General features: G+C 48.6%; 1 protein-coding gene across 2 annotated transcripts in view; it reads left to right on the top strand.

The window, feature by feature from the left end:
- Positions 1-283: 283 nt before the first annotated feature.
- Positions 284-24417, top strand: part of LOC138743679 (rab11 family-interacting protein 2-like) — a 93952-nt gene continuing 69818 nt past the window's right edge. For both annotated transcript variants that reach the window (XM_069899256.1, XM_069899257.1), the window contains exon 1: positions 284-870. In XM_069899256.1, the coding sequence (XP_069755357.1) occupies positions 299-870 (572 nt within the window). In that variant the 5' untranslated portion in view covers positions 284-298. The remainder of the gene's footprint in view (positions 871-24417) is intronic.

The raw sequence follows: 24417 nt of genomic DNA, 5'->3' as shown, positions 1-24417 counted from the left end.
TCCCTACCTCTGCTCTACCTCCTTTCTTGAACAGCCTTTTTCAGCATCCCCCTCCATCAGAGAGAGAGGGGGGAGAGAGAGGGAGGGGGGAGAGAGAGGGAGGGGGGAGAGAGAGGGAGGGGGGAGAGGGGGAGAGAGAGGGAGGGGGGAGAGGGAGGGGGAGAGAGAGAGAGAGAGAGAGAGAGAGGGGGGGGAGGGAGAAGTTATGTGCTTTCAATTTTTTTCCACATGTTTTTTTCAGATTGAAGTTTGCAATGGCGGGGGATCATCCAAGTACCTAAACTTGCTTCGGGGCGTAATGGTCTGGCACTGGTTCCGGCTCTGCGCATGCCAGGCGGGAGGGCGGGAAGCCAGGTGCCCAGCGTGGCGAGGATGCGTGACGTCACAAGCGGTGAGGCCCGCGGACGGGCGGGTGCCAACAATGCTTCATAACGTTCACAGGGCTCCCTCAGCGGTTGGCCGGTCCGCGTTCATTTCCCCGTCGCCCTCTCCTTCCACTCGACCCGCCTCCGGCCAGCCGGCCCTTATGTCGTCCGTCGAAGGGGACTGGTTTCCCACTCACCTGCGAGTGACGGTTATCGGCGCCAGAAATCTGAGGGCGAAGCGCAAGAAAGGGCTGAGCGACTGCTACACGGTGATCCGCCTGGGACCGGAGAAGTACATGACTTCGGTGAAGGGAGGGACCCTGAACCCCGAGTGGAAGGAGGAGTGCACCTTGCCGCTGCCGCCCGTCCTCGACAACTCCAACAGGTGGACCTTGCACCTGACGGTGAAGCACAGCAGCGCGCGCTTCCCGCTCGACCACTTCCTGGGGCACGTGGCCGTGCCCGTCGGCGCACTCTACGGCAGCACGAGCAGGAGGAGGAACCAGTAAGCCCCAGCCGCTCTGACCCTTCCCTCCGTGCCATCCCCGAGCGAGCGTTTGAGCAACCGGCCCGTGAGTGACCGGTATAACTGGGTAATTACTGCCGTTCGGGTGGCCACTATCCAACAAGGACAGACAGGGTCGGCGTCAGAACCAGTCTAATGGGGGCATTGGGGTGACGGGGAGGGAGGGCAAAAACTGCGTACAAGACTCTCTCAGTGGGAAGGGACATGCTGCGACTACTGCTCGCCGGTGTGGGGAGGCCACACAATAACTCGTTTGGGCAGCAGTTCCCGCCAATACCCCCCCTTCGCGCCAGCCCTGAAAAGCCTAACTGTTTCAACATAAATCAGTGAGTTTCTGCTGGAGCCCTTTTCCCTATTCAGTGATTAATCATTCTGTATATTACATACATTAATTCATGCAGTATAAATAACTGAAAGAAGTGAATACGGAGGCTCACTCATACTCAGAGCTCGCCAGGACTCCACTCGACATCGAAGCGCTGCAGACCGTGCCAGTTCCCCCGTCTCGGGCCCACCACGCACGTGCCCACAGGCCCCAATAAACTAGCCCACCATCCCTGCACCAGCTGGCCCTGGTACTCCAATCCATGACACAAGTGCCAGATGGCACTCACACATGCGCACAAGAAGAAGCATGGCCTCCAGACGTCATGCTTAACAAGTGCCCCCTTTCCTCGCCCATTCTGCAGTTTCTGTCCCTTAATTTGTCCTCCATTTGGGGTTGTAGGGCCTACACTCCCAAATGGAGGACAAATTAATGTTTAGCTCGAGGTGGCGCTGGACAGAGGGCGCTAGACTGTCCGGCTAAAACAAGATGTCTGGCCACCCAAACTGACGTGGAGGCATGTTAGACAGTTCCCCGCCCTATACAAACGTTAAACTGCATTGCATTGTAATTTATACATTATAGTTTATATTAATCGATTTCAGATTTATTATCAGAGTACAACCCTGAGATTCTTTTTCCTGTAGGCAAGGCAGAATATTTACAAAGGAATTTTGGTAGACACTTTCATGAGGAACAGGAGAACAAATATGACATCAGATCCTGCCTGCTTTCTTATTCAAAGCAATTTCAAGTGCTCTCCCCATATGTCAATCCTTTCATCCCAGGACACCAAATTAACCTCTCCATTGCCTCCACTGCAAGTCTGTTCTTGGGTATGGCTAGATGCAGGGATAAGTGTGGTTTGGTGTGTAATGAAGCTGAAAAATGTAGCCACATGCATGCATCCAGAGCCAGCGACCAGATTGTGGTTTCGTGCGCATCCAGATCCAGGATGAGAATGATGTTTTACGGCCACTAAAGCCAAGGGCAAGAATATGGTTGTGCAGCCAGAGCCAGATACCACATTGTGATTTAATTTGCAGCAGGAGTCTGTGCAGTGAATTTGTGGGTCAGAAAATGGTTAGCATGCATGCAGAGCCATGGCTAGAAGTGAACTGTATTTGGATACTGGTGGATGTGTGTTCAGAAACCAGGAATGTTGCCTGGCAACTAGTGTGGGCAAGGAAGGAACGAGTAGCCAAGAGGAAGGCAGTGGACAGCGAATCATATGTGTGTGTGAGCAAATGAGGGTGCATGTACTGGGCAGCCTTTACAGCCTTGCCAACCAATGGACGGGTTGTAATTTTCACACAGAATGTACAGCGAAACCAGACTTCTGAAGCAGGTTCAAAGCTGTCATAGGAAGATTATATTTCAGCTTTCTCATTACTGCATCTTCAGACATTCAGAGCTCCCTCATTATTGCCCCTTCAATATTCAGAGCTCCACCATTATCATTCTGTCAGTAGTTGTGATGGCTCTGTGTTGCAGCAAATAGAATCATTACCAATCATAACCTTAGGTGCCGTTCGTGTGTAACGTTTTACGTTTTCTCCTATGCCCTAAATACCTGAGAGTTGGAGGAGAATTGATAGCAAAAAAGGGAAAATTAAATGGTTTAGGGTGGTATGGGTGAAAATGGGTAGTTGGTGCATTCATAGTGGGTCCAGCCTCTGCCTGCTTTGCTCTGCCGAGGCCGGGGCCACCGCCTCCCCCTCGTTTCTGCCCGGACCAGGGCCTCCGCCTGCCTCACTCGACCGAGGCCGGGGCCGCCGCCTCCCCCTCGCTTTTGCCCGGATCGGGGCCTCCGCCTGCCTCACTCGACCAAGGCCAGGGCTGCCGCCACCTACCCTCTGCCTGGTCCGGGGCCGCCGCTGCTTTCCCTGTGCCTGGACCGGGGCCGCCGCCTCCCCCTTGCTTTTGCACGGATCGGGGCCGCCACCGCCTACCCTCTGCCCAGACTGGGGCCGCCGCTGTTTTCCCTGTGCCTGGACCAGGGCCGGGCAGAAAGAAGGAGGCGGCGGCCCTGGTCCGGGCACGGGGAAAGCAACGCCGGCCCCGGCCCTGGTTCGGGCAGTATGGTCCGACCTAGGAGGGGAGGCAGGCCCCTCCAGCCCGGGTAAGAAACCTGCATAGGAGAAGGCCACTCCAATATAAAACCTATGACCCAAGGACCTCGCTGCCACGTCCCAGCTTGCTTGGCCATGGCACACGAACCATGGGTGTAAAGGGTGGGGCCAGTACTGCGCACACTGCACTCCTCCTAAAAGCTCCTTTGCGCAGGCCCGAGGACAGGTCCACGTCCTCCCCCTCCACGTCCTCCCCCTCAAAAGATGCTCACAAACTCAAGCTAGCACGCTGGAACATCAGAACCATGCTAGACAAGGCTGACAGCCACCGACCTGAACGTCGGTCTACCCTCATCGCACATGAACTCCTCAGACTCGACATCGACATATCTGCTCTCAGTGAAGTCCGCCTTTCAGATGTAGGCAGCCTCCAAGAACGCGGCGTGGGCTACACACTCTACTGGTCTGGCAAGCCTATGGATGAACGATGCCTATCTGGTGTAGGGTTCATGGTCAAGAACTCCATTGCCTCCAAACTCGAAAACCTCCCAACAGGCGACTCGGACCGGATCATGTCCATGCGACTCCCCCTTCAAAACAAGCATCGCATCACCCTCATCAATGTCTATGCTCCAACCCTCCAGGCGGAACAAGCAGAAAAGGACAAGTTCCACACTGATCTGTGCAACCTCATTCAACGCACCCCTACAGCCGACAAGGTTGTTATCCTTGGCGACTTCAACGCTCGTGTCGGCAAAGACTCAGAAACCTGGCCAGGAATCCTGGGCAAGCATGGTGTCGGCAAGTGCAACAACAACGGGCGCCTCCTGTTGGAGCTCTGCGCAGAACAGCGGCTTGTCATTACAAACACCCTTTTTCAGTAGAGGGACAGCCTGAAGACTACCTGGATGCATCCCCAATCCAAACACTGGCACCTCCTGGACTACGTCCTGGTGCGAGAAAGAGACAAACAAGATGTGCTCCACACCAGGGTAATGCCCAGCATGGAATGCCACACTGACCACCGGCTGGTTTGCTGCAAGCTCAACCTTCACTTCAAGCCAAAGTCCAGGAATAGTAAAGCCCCCAGAAAGAAGTTCAATGTTGGAAACCTGCAGTCAGACAAGTGAGAGGAAACTTCCAGGCAAACCTCAAAGCAAAGCTCGAGGATGCAATCCGCCTCATGGACTCGTCCCCCGAAACTCTCTGGGATCAGCTGAAGACTACTATACTGCAATCCACTGAAGAGGTACTGGGCTCCTCCAGGAAAAACAAGGACTGGTTCGACGAAAACAACCAGGAAATCCAGGAGCTGCTGGCAAAGAAGCGAGCTGCCCACCAGGCTCACCTTACAAAGTCGTCCTGGCCAGAGAAGAAATGAGCCTTCCGTCGTGCATGCAGCCATCTTCAGCGCAAACTCCGGGAGATCCAAAATGAGTGGTGGACTAGCCTCGCCAAATGAACCCAGCTCAGCGCGGACATTGGCGACGTCAGGGGTTTTTACGAGGCTCTAAAGGCTGTGTACGGCCCCTCACCCCAAGTCCAAAGCCCGCTTCGCAACTCAGAAGGCAAAGTCCTCCTCAGCAACAAGATCTCCATCCTCAACCGATGGTTAGAACACTTCCAATCTCTTTTCAGTGCCAACCGCTCAGTCTAAGAATCTGCCCTGCTTCAGCTCCCTCAACAGCCCCTAAGGCTAGAGCTGGATGAGGTCCTCACCCAGGAAGAGACATATAAGGCAATTGAACAACTGAAAAGTGGCAAAGCAGCAGGTATGGATGGAATTCCCCCAAACTGCATGAGTTTTTCATGCTCTGCTGGGACCAAGGAAAGCTGCCTCAGGACCTTCATGATTCCATCATCATCACCCTGTACAAAAACAAAGGCGAGATATCAGACTGCTCAAACTACAGGGGAATCACGCTGCTCTCCATTGCAGGCAAAATCTTCGCTAGGATTCTCCTAAATAGAATAACTAGTCTCGCCGAGAATGTTCTCCCAGAATCACAGTGCGGCTTTCGCGCAAACAGAGGAACTACTGACATGGTCTTTGCCCAGAGACAGCTCCAAGAAAAGTGCAGAGAACAAAACAAAGGACTCTACATCAACTTTGTTGACCTCTCCAAAGCCTTCGACACCGTGAGCAGGAAAGGGCTTTGGCAAATACTAGAGCGCCTCGGATGCCCCCCAAAGTTCCTCAACATGGTTATCCAACTGCACGAAAACCAACAAGGTCGGGTCAGATACAGCAATGAGCTCTCTGAACCCTTCTCCATTAACAATGGCGTGAAGCAAGGCTGCGTTCTCGCACCAACCCTCTTTTCAATCTTCTTCAGCATGATGCTGAAACAAGCCATGAAAGACCTCAACAATGTAGATGCTGTTTACATCCGGTACCGCACGATGGCAGTCTCTTCAATCTGAGGCGCCTGCAAGCTCACACCAAGACACGAGCAACTTGTCCGTGAACTACTCTTTGCAGATGATGCCGCTTTAGTTGCCCATTCAGAGCCAGCTCTTCAGCGCTTGATGTCCTGTTTTGTGGAAACTGCCAAAATGTTTGGCCTGGAAGTCAGCCTGAAGAAAACTGAGGTCCTCCATCAGCCAGCTCCCCACCATGACTACCAGCCCCCCCACATCTCCATCGGGCACACAAAACTCAAAATGGTCAACCAGTTTACCTATCTCGGCTGCACCATTTCATCGGATGCAAGGATCGACAACGAGATAGACAACAGACTCGCCAAGGCAAGTAGCGCCTTTGGAAGACTACACAAAAGAGTCTGGAAAAACAACCAACTGAAAAACCTCACAAAGATTAGTGTATACAGAACCGTTGTCATACCCACATTCCTCTTTGGCTCCATATCATGGGTCCTCTACCGGCATCACCTACGGCTCCTAGAACACTTTCACCAGCGTTGTCTCCGCTCCATCCTCAACATCCATTGGAGCGCTTACACCCCTAACGTCGAAGTACTCGAGATGGCAGAGGCCGACAGCATCGAATCCACGCTGCTGAAGATCCAACTGCGCTGGGTAGGTCACGTCTCCAGAATGGAGGACCATCGCCTTCCCAAGATCGTGTTATATGGCGAGCTCTCCACTGGCCAACATGACAGAGGTGCACCAAAGAAGAGGTACAAGGACTGCCTCAAGAAATCTCTTGATGCCTGCCACATTGACCACCGGCAGTGGGCTGATATCGCCTCAAACCGTGCATCTTGGCGCCTCATAGTTCGGCGGGCAGCAACCTCCTTTGAAGAAGACTGCGGAGCCCACCTCACTGACAAAAGACAAAGGAGGAAAAAACCCAACACCCAACCCCAACCAACCAATTTTCCCTTGTAACCGCTGCAACCATATCTGCCTGTCCCGCATCGGACTTGTCAGTCACAAACGAGCCTGCAGCTGATGTGGACATTACTCCTCCATAAATCTTCATCCGCGAAGCCAAGCCAAAGAGAGAGAGTGGGTCCAGCATCAGCAGTCTGTAGCCCATTTCACACTTGCAAGTAATCCCAGGAATCAGATGCCAATTAGCCTTTAAAGTAGCAATTGTGAAAGCAAAATCAGCTCAACCCTGGCGTAAGATGGCGTCATTTCACGCTGGGGATTGACGGTCTCAACCCCTTCTGGCGTATGCAAACACCAGCGTTGGAATCAGGCAAGTGTGAAAGGGAAAATTGCATTGTGGGATTGAAATTACCCAAGTTTTTGTTTGATTGCAGAAAAAAAAATTAAAATGAAGATGTAAACTTTGCCATGGGAAAGTAAGTGGGAGAGAGAGAAAATAAATAGCAATAGTGGACAGTTTTTAAACAGCATGGGAAAATTGGTAGCGCTATAAGTGCACAATTTATAAAGACTGGGGGGGAAAGCAATGATGGGCCTGACTTCCCAGAATTCCATGTGGCAGACAAACCCCTCTGAGTGTTCATGTATGCAGCTGGGCATAAAGCCCTCTTTCCGTTGCATGGAATTCTGGAGAGGGCAGGTCCACCATCGCTTTTTCCCATGATATTTATAAATAGTACGTTATTGTGCTACCATCTTTCCCACGCTATATAAATTGAGCACTATAACGCTACAAACTTCCCCACCCTGTTTAAAAATTGTCCGCCATTACTATTTATTGCTCACATTTTCCCACAGTCCCTTATAAAGATTTATGTAGGTCAGCACAATAACAGGAGCTGAAGGGCTCATACTGTGCTGTACATAAAACTTAATAATGTTATAATTATGATTAAGTTTGTTCAAATATAAGATCATAATACATTGATCAGGATTTAGGGCAAGTTCACCATCACTCGATGTGTCATGACGTCACCACTAGAAGGTAGAACAGTATTAACCCCAGGGATGGCACCTTGCAAGTGTGAAAGCGTTCAGTGGCCCAGTTCGGAGTGGTCAAGTGTGAAAAGCCAAACCTCCATTCCTATCCTCGGACACTGAACAGCCAATTTAGTGGGATGCAAGTGTGAAAGGGGCTTGTGTTACTCTAGTTTTCCAGCATCTGTTATCTTTCTCATTTACATTGGTGGACTGAAGATTATGTTTCTGTGAAGTATCTCTCTATGACTGTTACATAGCTCACGAAGGCAGAGATTTAAGGACGAACTCAATGTCATTCCCAGTGACTCTGAAATCTGTGGCTTATGACCACATAGAGTTAAGAATGAACATTTGTGACGCTATTTAGACTAGATATAGAGGATGAATGCAGAGCCATTGGATCCTCAGATCTCTTGTTTGGCAAGGATGTTTTGTGTGGAGATAAAGGTGCAGTGTTGAAGATACAGCTGGGAAGTTTACTTCTGAGACAACCCCACTGCCAGTATGTGCCCCCTCAGCCTGAAATGTCATCCTTTTGCTGAAAAAGAAAAGTTAAAAATAAATGGATAACAAGTATTGTTATCTCATGATCTGTCCTAATGTGTACAACTTGAGATACCCAGAAAGGCATTTGCTGCTTGCACCCTAAATTCTCACCCATATTGTGAATTATAGTAGACTGAGAAGTTTCTTCTGTTTCATAGTGCAAAGAATATGGAACCTCAGATTTCATTGTTTCCACCTGTGAATTAAATTTGGGATTTTGAGAAAAGTTAAGAATTGTTGTAGCAACGTATTTTCATTAGTTGACAATCGTGTAAGAGCATTGTTCAATTTTGATGATATTCTGTTGAGCACAGTGAATTCTCATTTCATATCTATGCAGCAAAAGTTCCCAATGAAAGTCACTGGAGTTTCATCAAGATTCAGAGTCACTTCATTTTTTTGTTTCTCTGTCAGTATAAAATTATATGGCATAAATATTGGTATTATAAAGATTTCTTGCGTCTAGCTATTGTGTAAAACTAGTGATCCACTGGAATTCTTGAATCATCAGCCAGGCGAATGTAGATCCCAATAATATGTTAGCTTTCATTAAGTTGTAGTTTACAGTAGTGTAGTCAGTCTGTTAAAGGATTTCTTGGTCTTTGCAACCTGGGATGTGAACCATGTATTAAAAGTTAATTTCAGTGGACTTGGCAGGGCAGAGAATAGTCGGGAGGTTTTTTTTTACATATAAAGCAGGATCAACGTCAACTAGTTTTTGAGGAAGATTAAGGAGTTAAATTCAACAAATCCTGTGCTTCAAGTCATTGACATTGGCTTGCTCAAGTCTATTAGAATTTTCAGATTTTTTTGGACTGATCAGGATTACTGCTATATCCTGTTACAAAACTAAATCTACTGCAGCATGGGAGAGCAAAGCATCACTCTCATGTGAGCCCAATGCCTTCTTTGCCCAGTTTGGCCACCAGAACAAGGAGGGGCCACTGTGCACCCTCGTGCTTTGATGATTCCCCCAACTGTCTGCATCTGAGGATGGTGAGCGGCAACCTTCATAAGAGTGAATCCAAGGAAAGCATCTGGATGGAGTACAGGCTGGGTACTGAAATTCTGTGCTGACCAACTTGCCAATCTATTCAACATTCCACTTTGGCAGGGTGTGGTATCCATCTACTTCAAACAAGCCTTAATCGTACCCATGCCCAAGAAGTGTGGTAACCTACCTAAATGACTACCAACCAATGGCACTCACATCCACAGAGATGAAGTGTTTTGAGAGGCTGCTGTTGAAAATCAAAGGTATATGATCCATTGATCATTGGGGGATCAGAGGTGGAAAGGGAGAGCAATTTTAAATTCTCGGGAGTTGCTATATCGGAAGATCATTCCTGGGAAGGCATGTCAGCACCTCCACTTCCTCAGGTGTTTGCATAGGTTTGGTATGACATCAAAAACCTTGGCAAATGTCCACAGATGTGTGTGGAAAATGTACTGACCAACTGCTTCACAGTGGTATGGGGGCACTATTACCTCTGTGTGGAAAGTCTTGCAAAATGTAGTTGAAACATCTCATCACTGGCAAAACTCTTCCCACCATTGAGAAAATGTACTTGAAATGCTGCCATCAGAGAGCAACAGCAATCACCAAGCTCCCACATTACCCAGATATGCTCTTGTTTTCACTGCTGCCATCAGGAAAGAGGTTTAGGAGCCACAAGATTCATACCACCAGGTTCAAGAACAGTTGCTAACCCTCGACCAGCAGACTCAATCAGAGACTCATTTAAGGACTCTTAATTTGCACATAATTTATTACTAAATTTTGTTCTGTATTTCACAGTCTGTTTGTTTACAATTCTTTCATTGTTTACATTTCTCTCTTTTGTCTACATATATTTTCTTGAGTACAATTTATGAAGGGCTTAGATAAGGTGGTTAACCTGCAGCTTTTTCCAGGGATGACAATAGCAAATACCAGAGGACATTGTCATATTTTTGGCCCGAAATGTGAAGTTAATAAAACATCGAACACAAGTTTTATCATGTAAACTTCTCAGAGTCTTTATTTTCCAGTTTCCTTTGTTCTCCTGCTTGTGCTCTTATCTCTCTCTCATACCACATGACTTCCGGTACATCTCATACATATTCATTATCACGACATCCCTCCTTTAATCAGAAATAAACTTTACCTTCACTTACCAATATCCCTCGGAAACATACAAACATCGTAACTAATGGTAATACTATAACTCAACTACATAAAATTGACTTCCTACAGCACTCATACATGCACTTTATGATATAAGATTAAAATACTGTCCCAAAGTTCTTATTAAAACTATGACACAAAGTCTTCATATCGTTTGGGTGCTTTCCGGTTTCGTTTCGGCCTGCCTGCGATATTGTCGTCGCTTCTCGGTTGTTCACTCTCAGCGTCGGAAATATTGCTCGCCACGGCTTCGGGTGTTTCTGGCGCTCTAGTCACTTCATCAGGAGTGCTGGTAACTGCCTCTGGAACATCATCAGGTCTCTCAGTTTCAGCATCTCGTATTGGCCTTTCAACCTCTTCGCTCGATGTATCTCTGGACTGGTACCTTTTTACACCTGATACATTTCTCTTATACAGGACTCCAGTCGGAGACTTGACTGTCACCATATTGCCACTTCTGGATACGACAGTATAGGGTTGATGGTAATAAGGTGTGTCTAGCTTACCACCAGTTTCATGCCTCACTAGAACATTATCTCCTGGCATGATGTCTGAGTACTTGGCTCCACGTTTCAAATCTGTGTACAGCTTTGCTGCACCTTTCTTTTCAGCATCGTGGTCCCTCATCTCCTGGTCGTCTAGGATTTCCTTTATTTCTGGCATTTTTGTGCGGATTTTTCTCCCAAAAAATGCTTCTGCAGGACTTTTTCCAGTGGTTGCATGAGGCGTTGCTCGATAGACAGCCACATAAGATAACAATGCTTCTCGCCAATTTTGTCCTTCAGAGTGTGCAATCCTCAATCGTTTTTCAATGGACTGATTTTGTCTCTCTACTTCTCCGTTGGCTTGCGGCCATTTCGGAGTTACTTTATGGTGGTGGATACCTGTGGTCCTCATGTATTCCGCAAATGTCTCTGAAATGAATTGTAGACCATTGTCAGAGTATAATGTAACAGGTAATCCATATCTTGCGAATATCTCTGCTAACGCTTGTATTGTTTTTTCAGTGGTTGTGGACTTCAACACCACGTACTCATAGTATCCGCTGTAGTAATCTATCACTACCATAATTGATTCACCCGTCGGTAAAGGTCCAAGAAAATCAACAGCTACGTCGATCCATGGTCCTGTCGGGAGTTGCGTACTCCGGATCGGTTCTGGCGGATTACTCCTACTTGTGATTTGACATCCGTGACAAGTTTTAACAAATTTCTCTGCGTCCTTATCACAACCTGGCCACCATACCTTGGTCCTGAGGTTTTGCTTGGTACCAACAATATCTAGGTGTCCTTCATGCGCTAAGGATACGATCTTTGGTCTCAATCTTTGCGGTATCACCAATCTGCAACCTCTTAATATACACTGTCCGATGCAACAAAGTTCGTCTCTAATGGGAATGTAAGCCTTGTGAGTACACTTGTCCCATTGTCCACTCTGTATGCATTCTCTTACTTCCCTGAGTTCTGGATCACGTTCGGATTCTCTCTCGACTTCCTTCGTAGTCACAGCTTTCGGTGTCGCCTGAATAGCTACGAAGCGTACAAAGCTCTCTGTTTCTGTTCCCAATTCTGACTTGGATTGTGGACCACCATCCTTCACCAATCTGGACAGCGGATCTGCAATGTTTGTTTTCCCTGCAATGTAGATTACTTTATATTTGTAGGGTTGTAGTCTGAGTACCCATCTCTCTATTCTGGCACATGGTTTAGATCTAGGTGCATAGATCACCTCTAATGGCTTATGATCTGTGATGAGTTCAAATTCAATGCCGTATAAATATGCATGGAACCTCTCACAGGCCCATACAAGTCCGAGTGCTTCTTTCTCTGTCTGAGAGTATCTTCTTTCCACATCTGATAATGATCTGCTGGCATAGGCAATGATTCTTGGTCCTCCATCATACATCTGGACCAACACGGCTCCTAAACCAACCGGGCTGGCATCCGCTATGACTTTGGTTGATGCCACCGGATCGTAATATCCAAGAGGTTTTGCATCTGTCAGGCTTTGCTTCAGCGCTGTGAACGCTTTCTTCTGCTCAGATCCAAAATGAAATGGTATACCTTTCCTGGTTAGTTTCCTTAGTGGTTCTGCCACTGTAGCGAAATTAGGAATGAACTTTGCACAAAAATTAACCAATCCCAGGAAACTCCTCACCTCTGTTGCGTTCTGAGGTGCACGTGCATCTGCAATAGGTTTCACCTTGGCCTCTGCAGGGTTTAGTCCTTCCCATGTAAGTCTGTGTCCCATGAAGTCCATTTCTGACACACCGAACTGGCACTTATTTCCATTCACGGTAAGGCCTGCCTCCTGTAGTCTAGATAGTACACGCCTCAACCATTTGTCATGCTCTTCCTTCGTTGGTGCATGGACTATGATGTCGTCAGAAATGTTGGCAACTCCAGGAATGCCTTGAATCACTCGATGGATTTCATACTGGTAGATCTCTGAAGCTGCATTAATTCCAAATGATGGTCTCTTGTAACGATACAATCCACAGTGAGTCACAAATGTTGTTACATCTCGGGAACCTGGATCCAGCTCTAATTGATGATAGCCCCACTTCAGATCAATTTTTGAGAATACCTTGCTGGTAGTTAGTTCTTGAAGTATTTCCTCCACTGTTGATATAGGTTGTCGTTCTCTAATTATAGCTTCATTGGCCATTCTCATGTCAACACATAGTCTTATGTCACCCTTTGGTTTGGGCACAATCACTACGGGACTGACCCATTGTGTCGAATGTTCCACTGGTTCAATAATGTCTTGTTCGATCAATTCTTTAATTTTGGCTTCGACTTTCCCACGAAGTCCAAACAGAGTTCGGCGCATTGGTTGTGCCTTGGGTTTGACCGTTTCATCTACCGCTAGCTTCAATTGTCGACCTTTCAGCTTTCCTACTCCTTGGAAGACTGCGGGGAATTCTTGCTTCATATCCTCGTATGATTGAATTGACACAAGCTCCAATATGAAGTATTGCCAGGTTTTGCGCTGTGCTTCTACTCAGCAATGGTTCTCCCCTCTCTTCTATGACCATAAACTCTGCTTCGGTGTACTTATCTCCAGCTTCAACAGTTGCAGTAAAACATCCAATGGTCTGCAATGGCTTGGTTGCTGTGTATGGATACAGTTTCTTGGAACACTTCTTTGAGGTACAGATGATCTTTTTCCTTTTCAACTTCTCCCATAAATGTCGATCAATCACATTACTGTCACTGCCTGAGTCTACAATGACCTGCACTGTCACTCCACCAATGATCACTGGTACCTTCTCATGATGTACATCATTCAACGTAAATTGGTAACAACTCTGTCCCTCCTGGTATCATCATCGTCACCGTCTATCTGGCGAATGGTATCTTTCTTTCCAGGATACTTTCCTTTCCCCCAGGCTTTGCCTTTGGAAGTTGTACTCTTCCTCTTCTGGTCTGCATTGGACTTGCTTTTGCACTTCTTTGCAAAGTGGTCCTTACCTCCACACTTTCTGCAAACTTTGCCTTTGGCCGGGCAATATGGGTCTTTTCCAAAGTGACCTCGGTTTCCACATCGATAACACTCCACGTCCTGTGTCGACGTACATCTTGGCTGGTTATGGCGATGTGAGAGCCTCTTAATTTGCTGGCTTGAGTTGTCTTTCAGGGTCATGGTATGAAATTGCCCTTCAACAGCCTCTAATGCAGCAGCAATGGCTAAAGCATCGGTGAGTTCCAACTCACTCCCTCTTTCCAGTAGATGTCTTCTGAGTTTATCTGATCTGCAGTACTGTACAACTTGATCCAATAATTGATTATCCAAATCAGCTGGCATGTAATTGCATCCAACAGCTAGCTGGCGTAGTCTCGTCACGTACTGAGCAATTGTCTGGCCATCTTCTTGTCTCGTTCTCCGAAACAAATGGCGTTGAAATGTAGCATTCGGTGTCACTACATAGTGTGCATTTAATGCATCTACCGCTTTCCGGTACTCATCCTTTCTTCCAGTATTCAAAAGTGTCTTAAATGTTTCCCGAACTGCGGGTCCTGCATTGAAAAGAAGTAACGCCCTTCTCTGCACATAGGCCACGACTGTCGGCGTAGGATTCAAATTCTTCCAGCCATGCCTTCCATTTCACACTTACAGTGCTTGCATCACCCGTTGGGTCAAAATGAGCAATTCCACTGTGTTAGAAAGTCACCATCTACCCCAGCCATGAGGAAATATTCCAGCCCCAAAAGTACTGAGTCAAAGAGAAAATTCTTATCACCTTGAAGTTCTCTTTAATCCTCTGTAATCTTCTTTAGTCTTTAATTTTCTTCAAGCTTCTTTCATCCTCGTCGCCAATGTCACATTTGTGGCCCGAAATGTGAAGTTAATAAAACATCGAACACAAGTATTATCATGTAAACTTCTCAGAGTCTTTATTTTCCAGTTTCCTTTGTTCTCCTGCTTGTGCTCTTATCTCTCTCTCATACCACGTGACTTCCGGTACATCTCATACATATTCATTATCATGACAGACATCAGTTTAAGACCTTAAGCTGGAGGTGCAGAAGTACACTATTCTGCCAACATAGAGTCCGCTCTGCCATTCCATCATGAGTTGATCCATTCTCCCTCTCACCACCACTCCCCTGCCTCTCCCCATAACTCTTGATACCCTTGATACTCTTGATATTCATATACCTATCAATCTCTGCCTTAAATACACCCAACAATGGCCTCCACAGCTGCCTATGGTAGCAAATTCCAGAGGTTCACCCCTCTCTGGTTAAAGATATTCCTCCACATCTCTTTTGTAAATGGGTGCCCTTCAATCCTGTTGTGCTCTCTTGTCCTCAACTCCCCTACTGCTGGAAACAACTTTGCCACATCAACTGTCCAGGTCTTTCAGCATTCAATATGCTTCTATGAGATTCTCTTTCATTCTGCTGAACACCCAGAAGTACAGTCCAAGAGCTGTCAAGCGTTCCTTCTTTCCTAGAATCATTCTTGTGAACCTATTAACTCTCCAATGCCAGCAAATACTTTCTTAAATGAGCCAAAAACTGTATTGCATACAGTGCCTCAACATCATATCCTTGCTCTTGTATTCTTTTCCCCTGAATATGAATGCCAACATTGTATTCTCCTTCACCACTCACTCAACCTTTAGGGTGTCCTGCATGAGGAATCCCAAGTACTTTTGCACCTCTGAATTTTGAATTTTCTCCCCATCCAAATTATAATCTGTAGCGACTGCTACACAGAATGAAATATACCACTACCACATTGGAGATTTCAACAAACTGTTTATTCAAACGTCAGATGCGCCCTTTAAGGGCAGTTTGAGCTGTGCCCCCGCATCAGCAGTGACGTCACCAAGCTCGCCCGAGGCGTGCGCCCTGGCCTAAGCCACGAGGCACAGAGGTCCCCTGAAGCACCATTTTCTGGTGGTACAGGTGGGGCCGGTTCGCCACGACGATGTGTGCCGCCACACAACCCTCCCCCCCCACATCCCCAGAACCAGCTTACGCAGCTTGCCGCCTGGACGACTGAACTCCTCATTTCGGCCGGGCCGTCACTACTGGCTGGCTAAGGTCTAGGTGTGCCGCCTTGAGTCTGTCGACTGTGAATAGCTCCCTCTTGCCCCCGATATCCAGGGTGAATGTCTTACCTGAGCATTGCAGGATTTTGTAGGGGTCTTCGTAGGGGAGCTGCAGGGGCACAGTGTGTGGGCCTCTCCAGACGCAAACGAAATCAGCCATGGCCAGCTCTTTGGGGACACAGGAAGGGCGGCTGCCACGGTGGGGGCGCTAGTGAGGCGTGCTTAACCCGCAAGTCTGCCAGCAAGGTCTGACTCTCAGTCGCAGAACCAACGCTCAGGCCGAAGAACTCCCTGGGTAGTGACAGCGGTGCTCCATAGACCAACTCCATGGTTGATACTGTAGGTCTTCTTTCTGAGCCGTTCTGATGCCAAGAAGGACCCAGGGCAATTCATCCATTCAGTTGGGGCCGGTGAGGTGAGCCATGAGGGCTGACTTAGATGCCGGTGGAAGTGCTCCACTAGGCAGTTGGCTTGGGGATGATATGTGGTGGTGTGATGGAGCTTGATCCCCAAGAGGTTTGCCAGCTGTGACCAGAGGGCAGATGTGAACTGGGCGCCCCTATCACTCATCATTTGTGCCGGGACTCTGAACCTGGCGATCCAATGGGTGAGTAGATTCCTGGAACAGGACTCAGCGAAAGTGTCTCTCAGCGGGATGGCTTCCGGTCACCTTGTCGCGCGGTCGACCACTGTCAACAAATAGCGGGCACACCGGATGCCGGCAGGGGTCCATGATGTGTATGTATTCGAACCTCTTGGCCATGGAGTCAAACTGCTGTACCAGGGCCTTTACATGGTGCTGGACTTTGGAGGCCTGACACTGCGTGCAGTTTCTCACCATCCGGGCTACCTGTTTTTTGAGGCCATGCTACACAAACTGTTCCCCCACCATGCGAACCGAGGTCTTGACTGAGGGGTGAGCCAAGTTGTGGACCATGCTAAAGGCCTGCTGTCTCCATTGTGGTGGACTACCAGGCACTGTGAGCCAGTGGAGACCTCCCAAAGCAGCGTGTCAGGGCTGTCTGGCAGTTTGAGATCCTGGAGCTGGAGGCCCATGATGGCAGTGTGAAAAGCTTAGATCACGTCTGCAACGACATTGTCCCTACCCACTCATTGTCGGATGTCGGAGGTGAACTCTGATACGTTGGACAGATGCCACTGCTGGCACGCTGACCAGGGATCCTTTGACATTGCGAGGGTCTGAGTGAGCAGTTTGTGGTTGGTGAAAATGGTGAATGATCTGCCCTCCAGGAAGTACTGGAAGTGTCTGATGGCCAGGTACAGGGCCAGAAGTTCCCTGTCGAAGGTGCTGTATTTCAGTTCCGGGGGGCAGAGGTGCCTGCTGAAGAAGGTAAGCGGGTGCCATTGGCCATTGACTGATTGCTCCAGGACACCCCCGACAGCCATGGCTGAAGCATCCACTGAGAGTGTGGTGTGGGCGTCCAGCTGCGGGTGGGTTAGTAGGATGGCACTCGCCAGGGCGTCTTTTATCTCCATGTAAGCATTCTCGGCCTCTTCCGTCCATTCCAGGGTTATGTTCTTGGCGGCGATCAGTGCAAACAACTGCCACATGATGCGAGTCACCCCTGGGATGAAACGGTGGTAAAAATTGACCATTCCGGCGAATTCATGTAGACCTTTGAGGGTGTCAGACTTCGGGAACTGGCGTACGGCTGCGACCTTCTCGGGAGCCATCCACAGAGGAACTGCAGGGACTGCTTGCCGAACTGGCACTTGGCCACATTGACCATGAGGCCGATCTCTGCCAGACGGGCAAGTAGTGCACGGAGATGGACCTTGTGTTTATCATGGTCCCGACGTGATAAGGGTGTCGTCAAGATAGATAAACACGAAGTCCAAGTCAGGCGTTGAAATGTTTGGGCTGCATTTTTAAGGCAGAAGGGCATCCCCAGAAACTCGAATAGACCGAACAGGGTGATGATCATGGTCTTGCTGACGTCATCGGAGTGGACGTACCAAGTTGACCTTGGAGAAAACCCAGGTGCTGTACAAGTTGGCCGTAAAATCCTGTATATGCGAGATGGGGTATCGGTCTGGTGTGATCGCATCTTTGAGGCAATGGTAGGCCCCACATGGGCGCCAACCTTTGGGACTTTGTGGAGGGGGGAGGCCCAAGGGCTATCCGATCTACGGACGATCCCCAGAACTCCTCCTTTGCCAGTTGCAGCTTCTTAGGGGGAAACCGCCTGGCTTTGGCGTGGAGGGGGTGGGCCCTGGGTCGAAATGTGGTTGCAGACTCCATGTTGGGACATGGCGGAAGTAAACTGCGGCTGCAGGATAGAGGGGAACTTGTTGAGCATGCGAGAATACTCGTCCTTGGGGGTGCTGATGGAAGCTATTCCCGGGCCACAGTGTCTGTGGAGTTAAGGCGGACTGATTGGAAGGTACGGGCATGTACCAACCGCTTGTCTTTGATGTCCACTAACAGGCTGTGTGCCCAGAGGAAATTGGCTCCCAGTAGCGCTGTGCCCACTTCCAGCGGAACTTGTCCTTGCCAGTCTGAATCTGTGCACTGCATGTGCTGAAAGTCTTGATGGAGGATCCATTGGCCGTCAGTAGGGTTGGTCCCCATGTGCGGGTCTCGAGGGCAGTCGGAGGGAGCATGCTCAGTTCTGCTCCGGTGTCTACCAGAAACGTCAGCCACTGGACTTATCGATCACATGCAGGAGGCTGTTTGGGTGGCCAGTCGCTGCAGCCATTAACAGCGGCTGGCCGGGTTGTTTCCCTGGAATGAACAGGGCTGCCAGCACTTGCGGGCTTGGGCTCCCCAGCGTTGATGGTAGAAACACCAGGTGGGATGGTATTCTTCTAGTTTGTGCTTGGGGGGGGCACTTGTGGCCAATTGGGTTTTGGGCGGCTGACCTGGCTGAGGGCAGCCTTGTTTTCTCGCTTGGTCCGCCAGAGGACGTCTGTGTGGGCTGCGACTCTGCGTGGATCTGAGAAATCCTCATCTGCCAGCAGATGTTGGATATCCTCAGGCATCTATTCGAGGAAAGCCTATTCGAACATCAGGCAGGGTCTGTGGCCCTCTGCTAGCGCTAGCAATTCATCCATGAGGGCAGATGGGGTTCTGTCATCCAGATTATCCAGGTGTGGGAGACTGATGGCGCGCTGCCGCTGGGAGAGGCCGAAGGTGCCGAGGAGGAGGCAGGCTTCTGAGAATGAGGTATTTACCTTCCTCCAGTGGGTGAGGTCATCCACCGTGGCTGCAGTTTCTGCATTGAGCGTGCACATGACATGGTAGAACATCGTGACATCTGATGTGATGCTTCGGAGACAAAACTACGCTTCCACCTGCCCGAACCAAGTGCATGGGCGATGCGTCCAGAAGGGGGGAGTTTCACTGCGACTGCGTTGATTACTGCGACTGCGTTGATTGCTGCAGAATCCATATTGGGAGGCCAGACCCGCTGGGGTCACCAATGTAGTGATGGCTACACGGAATAAAACACACCACTACCATGTTGGAGGTTTCAAACGAACTGTTTATTCAAACTTCACACGCGCCCTTTAAGGTTGGTGTGAGCTCCGCTCCCGCATCAACGGTGACATCATCGCGCATGCCCTGGCTTAAGCCACGAGTCATGGAGGTCCCCCGATAGCGCGATTTCCTTGCGACTGCCCCGCCTTTGCAGCGGTATAAGTGGGGCCGGTTCGCCACGAGGTTGTGCACTGCCACAAATCTGTGCTTTTATTCCTTCTACCAAACTGCATGACCATATATTTTCGAACATTGTATTTTATTTGCCATTAGTTTGCCTATTCTCCTCATTTATCTAAGTGACTCTGCATGCACTCTGTATCCTCAACATGAGCTGCCTTTCCACCTACCTTAATACCTTAATATTTGCAGATGATGCCGCTTTAGTTGCCCATTCAGAGCCAGCTCTTCAGCGCTTGACGTCCTGCTTTGCGGAAACTGCCAAAATGTTTGGCCTGGAAGTCAGCCTGAAGAAAACTGAGGTCCTCCATCAGCCAGCTCCCCACCATGACTACCAGCCCCCCCACATCTCCATCGGGCACACAAAACTCAAAACGGTCAACCAGTTTACCTATCTCGGCTGCACCATTTCATCAGATGCAAGGATCGACAATGAGATAGACAACAGACTCGCCAAGGCAAATAGCGCCTTTGGAAGACTACACAAAAGAGTCTGGAAAAACAACCAACTGAAAAACCTCACAAAGATAAGCGTATACAGAGCCGTTGTCATACCCACACTCCTGTTCGGCTCCGAATCATGGGTCCTCTACCGGCACCACCTACGGCTCCTAGAACGCTTCCACCAGCGTTGTCTCCGCTCCATCCTCAACATCCATTGGAGCGCTCACACCCCTAACGTCGAGGTACTCGAGATGGCAGAGGTCGACAGCATTGAGTCCACGCTGCTGAAGATCCAGCTGCGCTGGATGGGTCACGTCTCCAGAATGGAGGACCATCGCCTTCCCAAGATCGTATTATATGGCGAGCTCTCCACTGGCCACCGTGACAGAGGTGCACCAAAGAAAAGGTACAAGGACTGCCTAAAGAAATCTCTTGGTGCCTGCCACATTGACCACCGCCAGTGGGCTGATAACGCCTAAAAACGTGCATCTTGGCGCCTCACAGTTTGGCGGGCAGCAGCCTCCTTTGAAGAAGACCGCAGAGCCCACCTCACTGACAAAAGGCAAAGGAGGAAAAACCCAACACCCAACCCCAACCAACCAATTTTCCCTTGCAACCGCTGCAATCGTGTCTGCCTGTCCCGCATCGGACTGGTCAGCCACAAACGAGCCTGCAGCTGACGTGGACTTTTTACCCCCTCCATAAATCTTCGTCCGCGAAGCCAAGCCAAAGAATATTCTCCACAAACTTAGCCACAAAGCCTTTTATTCCACAATCCAAACTTTTAATGAAAAAAGCAGTCCCAACTCCAACTTCTGCAGAACACCACTGGTAACTGGTCGCCCACCAGAATGGGGTCCCTTTATTTCTACTCTGGTTCCTGCTGATCATCCTTTAATTCCATAGACTCCTAATCTTGTTAAGGCAACGTCATGTGCGGCACCTTCAAAAGGCTTTTTGAAGATCTAAATATACAACCTTCACTGCATTTCTTTTGTTCAGCCCACATGTGGTTTCCTCAAAAAATTGCAGCTGGTTTGTCAGAATTAAGAAACTCTAATGGTAAAATGACCTTAATTGGAGTTGTATACTGGACCCAAACAGTAGATTGAAAACTACACAGGGAAATAGGGAAAGCATCGTTACAATAGTCACGTGGGATTTCAATAGGTTGAATAGGGAAAACCAAGTTAGCGCTGGAAACCAAAAGAAGGAATGTATTGAATGCCTTCAGGATTGTGACTTAGCCAACCAGGGAAATGGCAATTCTGGTTTGGATATTATGTAATGATTCACAATTGATACATGAGCTGAAGGTAAGGGAACACTAAGGAGGCAGTAATCATAATATGAGAGAATTCACCCTGCAGTTTGAGAGGGAGAAAACAAAATCAGATGTGTCAATATACCAGTAGAATAAAGGGGGCGAGAAAGATTTGAGAAGGAACTGGCTAAAGTTAGTTGGAAAGGCACACTAGCAGGGAGATCAGCAGAGCAGCAATGGCTGGAGTTTCTGCAATAAATGGGAAATGCAGGACAGGTAATTTCCAAAAAAAGTAATAGTTGAATGGAAAATGATAACTCTGGCTGACAAAAGAATTTGCAGCCAAAGTAAACGCAAAAGAAAGGGCATGAAAGGAAACAAAAATTAGAAGGAAGAAGGAGGACAGGGAACCTTTTTAAAGTTACAGAAGGTGATTAAGAAGGTCATTAGGAAAGAAAAGATTAATTTTGAAAGGAAGCTAGTAAATAATATCAAAAAGGATACCAAAAGCTTTTTAAAGTATATGAATAGCAAAAAAAGATGCAAGTAAATATAATACCAATAGAAAATGATGCTACAGAACTTATAATGGGAGACATGGAGGTGGAAGAGGAAATGAATGAGTACAGTACAACTCCAATTATCCAAAATGGCCAGGACTGGGCCTATATCGGATAATTTTTTTTCTAAGAACTAGTCATTTTTTAAAAACAGCCCAGGAGCAACAGCAAATTACCTGTAACAGTGTTTGAACAACAAACAACAAGGGAAGGCTTTTTAAGCATTAAAATAATGTTTCTCACCAAAAAAATGTTGGCCAGAATGTCAGTCATTGACACCTCCCCACTGAGGTCCCGATCGTGCCTGGGATCCTGAGGTTCCTGCCCCTGGCCAGGAACCTAAGGTGTCTGCTGCCACCGTTAGGAGCCCAAGGTCCGTGCTGCAGTGACATCCCTGCTGCGGTAAGGAACCGGAGATTCCCAGTCAGTTCGGCTCTGAAAAAATTTTTAGAAATGAGGATAAATTTGAAATTTTCTTAAAAATCAAATAAATGAGGATTTCAGAGAATTTGATTTTGGATGATCGGAGTAGTACTGCATTTTGCATCAGTCTTTAGTGTAAAATGTTAGCAGTACACCTAACTTTTAAGGATGTCAGGGAGAAGAATGCAGTCACAATCATCACAGAGAAGATGGTTTGGAAGCTGAATGGTCTTAGGGGTAGATAAGTCTCCCAGACCAGATGGAATACACTCTCAGTTTCTGAACTAAGTAGCTATAGAGATTGTGGAATGATCTTCCAAGAATCAATAGATTCTGGCATGGTTTTGGAGGATTGGAAAATTGCAAAGGTCACTGTTATTTGAAAAAGGGAGGGAGGTATCAGAAAGAAAATTATAGATCTTTGAGCCTAATGTTGGTGGTTGGGAAGATGTTGAAGTCGATTGTCAAGGATGAGTTTATGGAGTACCTGGACATGGATTGCAAGATAGTCGAAAGCCAGTAGGGTTTCCTTGAGGGATAGTTAGTTGCCAGCTGTGATCTTCTTTCAGCCTCGACTTGGTGATGGCCACAATGCCTGCCAACCTCCAGATGCACTACAAGATCATCAGCCTTGTTTCTTGTACTGCGAACTTTAACTATAAGACCTTCAGTGCTGTATTCATCAGCCCATTCAATTTTGTTTCCAATATACCCCAAGTTAAATCTTTAATCTTAAACTTGCAATTTTGTCCCTTGTAGCAGTAGCTACAGTGAAGAAATTCACAGCCACCACGTGGGATGCACTCAACAACTTTTTAATTGAAATCCTGCGCGCGCCCCTTTACGGGCAGCTTGAGCTCAGCCACCATATGCATGGTGATGTCATAATGCCTGCCCGGGACATGTGCTGGGCTGGAAACACGAGGCAAGGGAGAACCCCTGACGGCACTATCTTCTAATGGCTGCCCTACCACACAGTGGTACTAGCGGGGCCATTTCGCCATGGTAGAGTGTGCCGCCACACAGCACCCCCCCAGAACTGGCTTACACGTCCCGTCGCTTGGGTGGACAACCTCGGCATTTTGGTTTGGCCAAGAGAGGTCCAAGTGTGCTACCTTTAGGCGGTCTACAGTGAACAGTTCATTTTTGCCTCCAATGTAAAAGTTTTGATGGACCGCTGAAGGACTTTGTACGGGCCCTCGTATGGACGCTGCAAAGGTGCAATGTGTGGTCCACGTCGAACAAAAACAAATTACACCGAGTCCAGCTCTTTGGGAAGATGGACCTGTCGGGCGCCGTGATGTGTGGGAGGCAGGGGGGCTAGCAAAGCGAGCTTGCTGCGGAGATTCGCCAGCAGGTTTGGGTGCTCGGGCAAAGAGCCGGGTTCCGAGCCGAAGAACTCACCAGGCAACGAGTGTGATGAGTCTACATCAACTCTGCAGATGACACCTGTAGATCCTCCTTGGGTGCTGTTCTGATGCCAAGGAGGACCCAGGGTATAGTTTGTCCGTCCAACCAGGCGTGTGAGGTGAGCCATGAGGGCTGACTTCAGGTGGCGGTGAAACCTCTCCACCAGACCACACTGTGGTGTGGTGGAATTTGACCCCCAGAAGGCTTGCCAGTTGAGACCAGAGGACAGAGATGAACTGGGCACCTCTGTCACTGGTGATGTGCGCCGGAACGCCGAACCTGGCGATCCAGTGGCTGATTCCTTGCGCATGTCTCGGCGGAAGCCTCCTTGATGGGGATGGCTTCCAGCAATCTCGTGGTTCGGTTGACCACCGTGAGCAGGTAGCATGCCTCCCTGGACCTCGATGTCAACATGTATGTGCTGGAATCTCTTTACTGCAGGGTCGAATTGCTGAATCTGGGCCTGGCACTGAGTGCAGCTCCTCGCCATCTTGGCCACCTCCTTCTTGAACCCGTGCCATCAAATGCTCCACCACCATATGCACTGATGCCTTCACCGAGGGGTGTGCTAGATCATGGACCATGCTGAAGGCCCGTGACCTCCACTGCGGCGGGACTACCGGGCATGGTGAACCGGTAGAAACATCGCAGAGCAACGTGTCTGGCCTGTTTGGCAACTGAATGTCCTGGAGGTTAAGCCCTGAAATGGGGGTCCAGAGGGCCTGCGTCTTC

Source organism: Narcine bancroftii, chromosome 9 (assembly GCF_036971445.1).
Source record: "Narcine bancroftii isolate sNarBan1 chromosome 9, sNarBan1.hap1, whole genome shotgun sequence".
Lineage (NCBI taxonomy): Eukaryota > Metazoa > Chordata > Chondrichthyes > Torpediniformes > Narcinidae > Narcine > Narcine bancroftii.
This window is presented reverse-complemented; position numbering and strand designations above follow the sequence as displayed.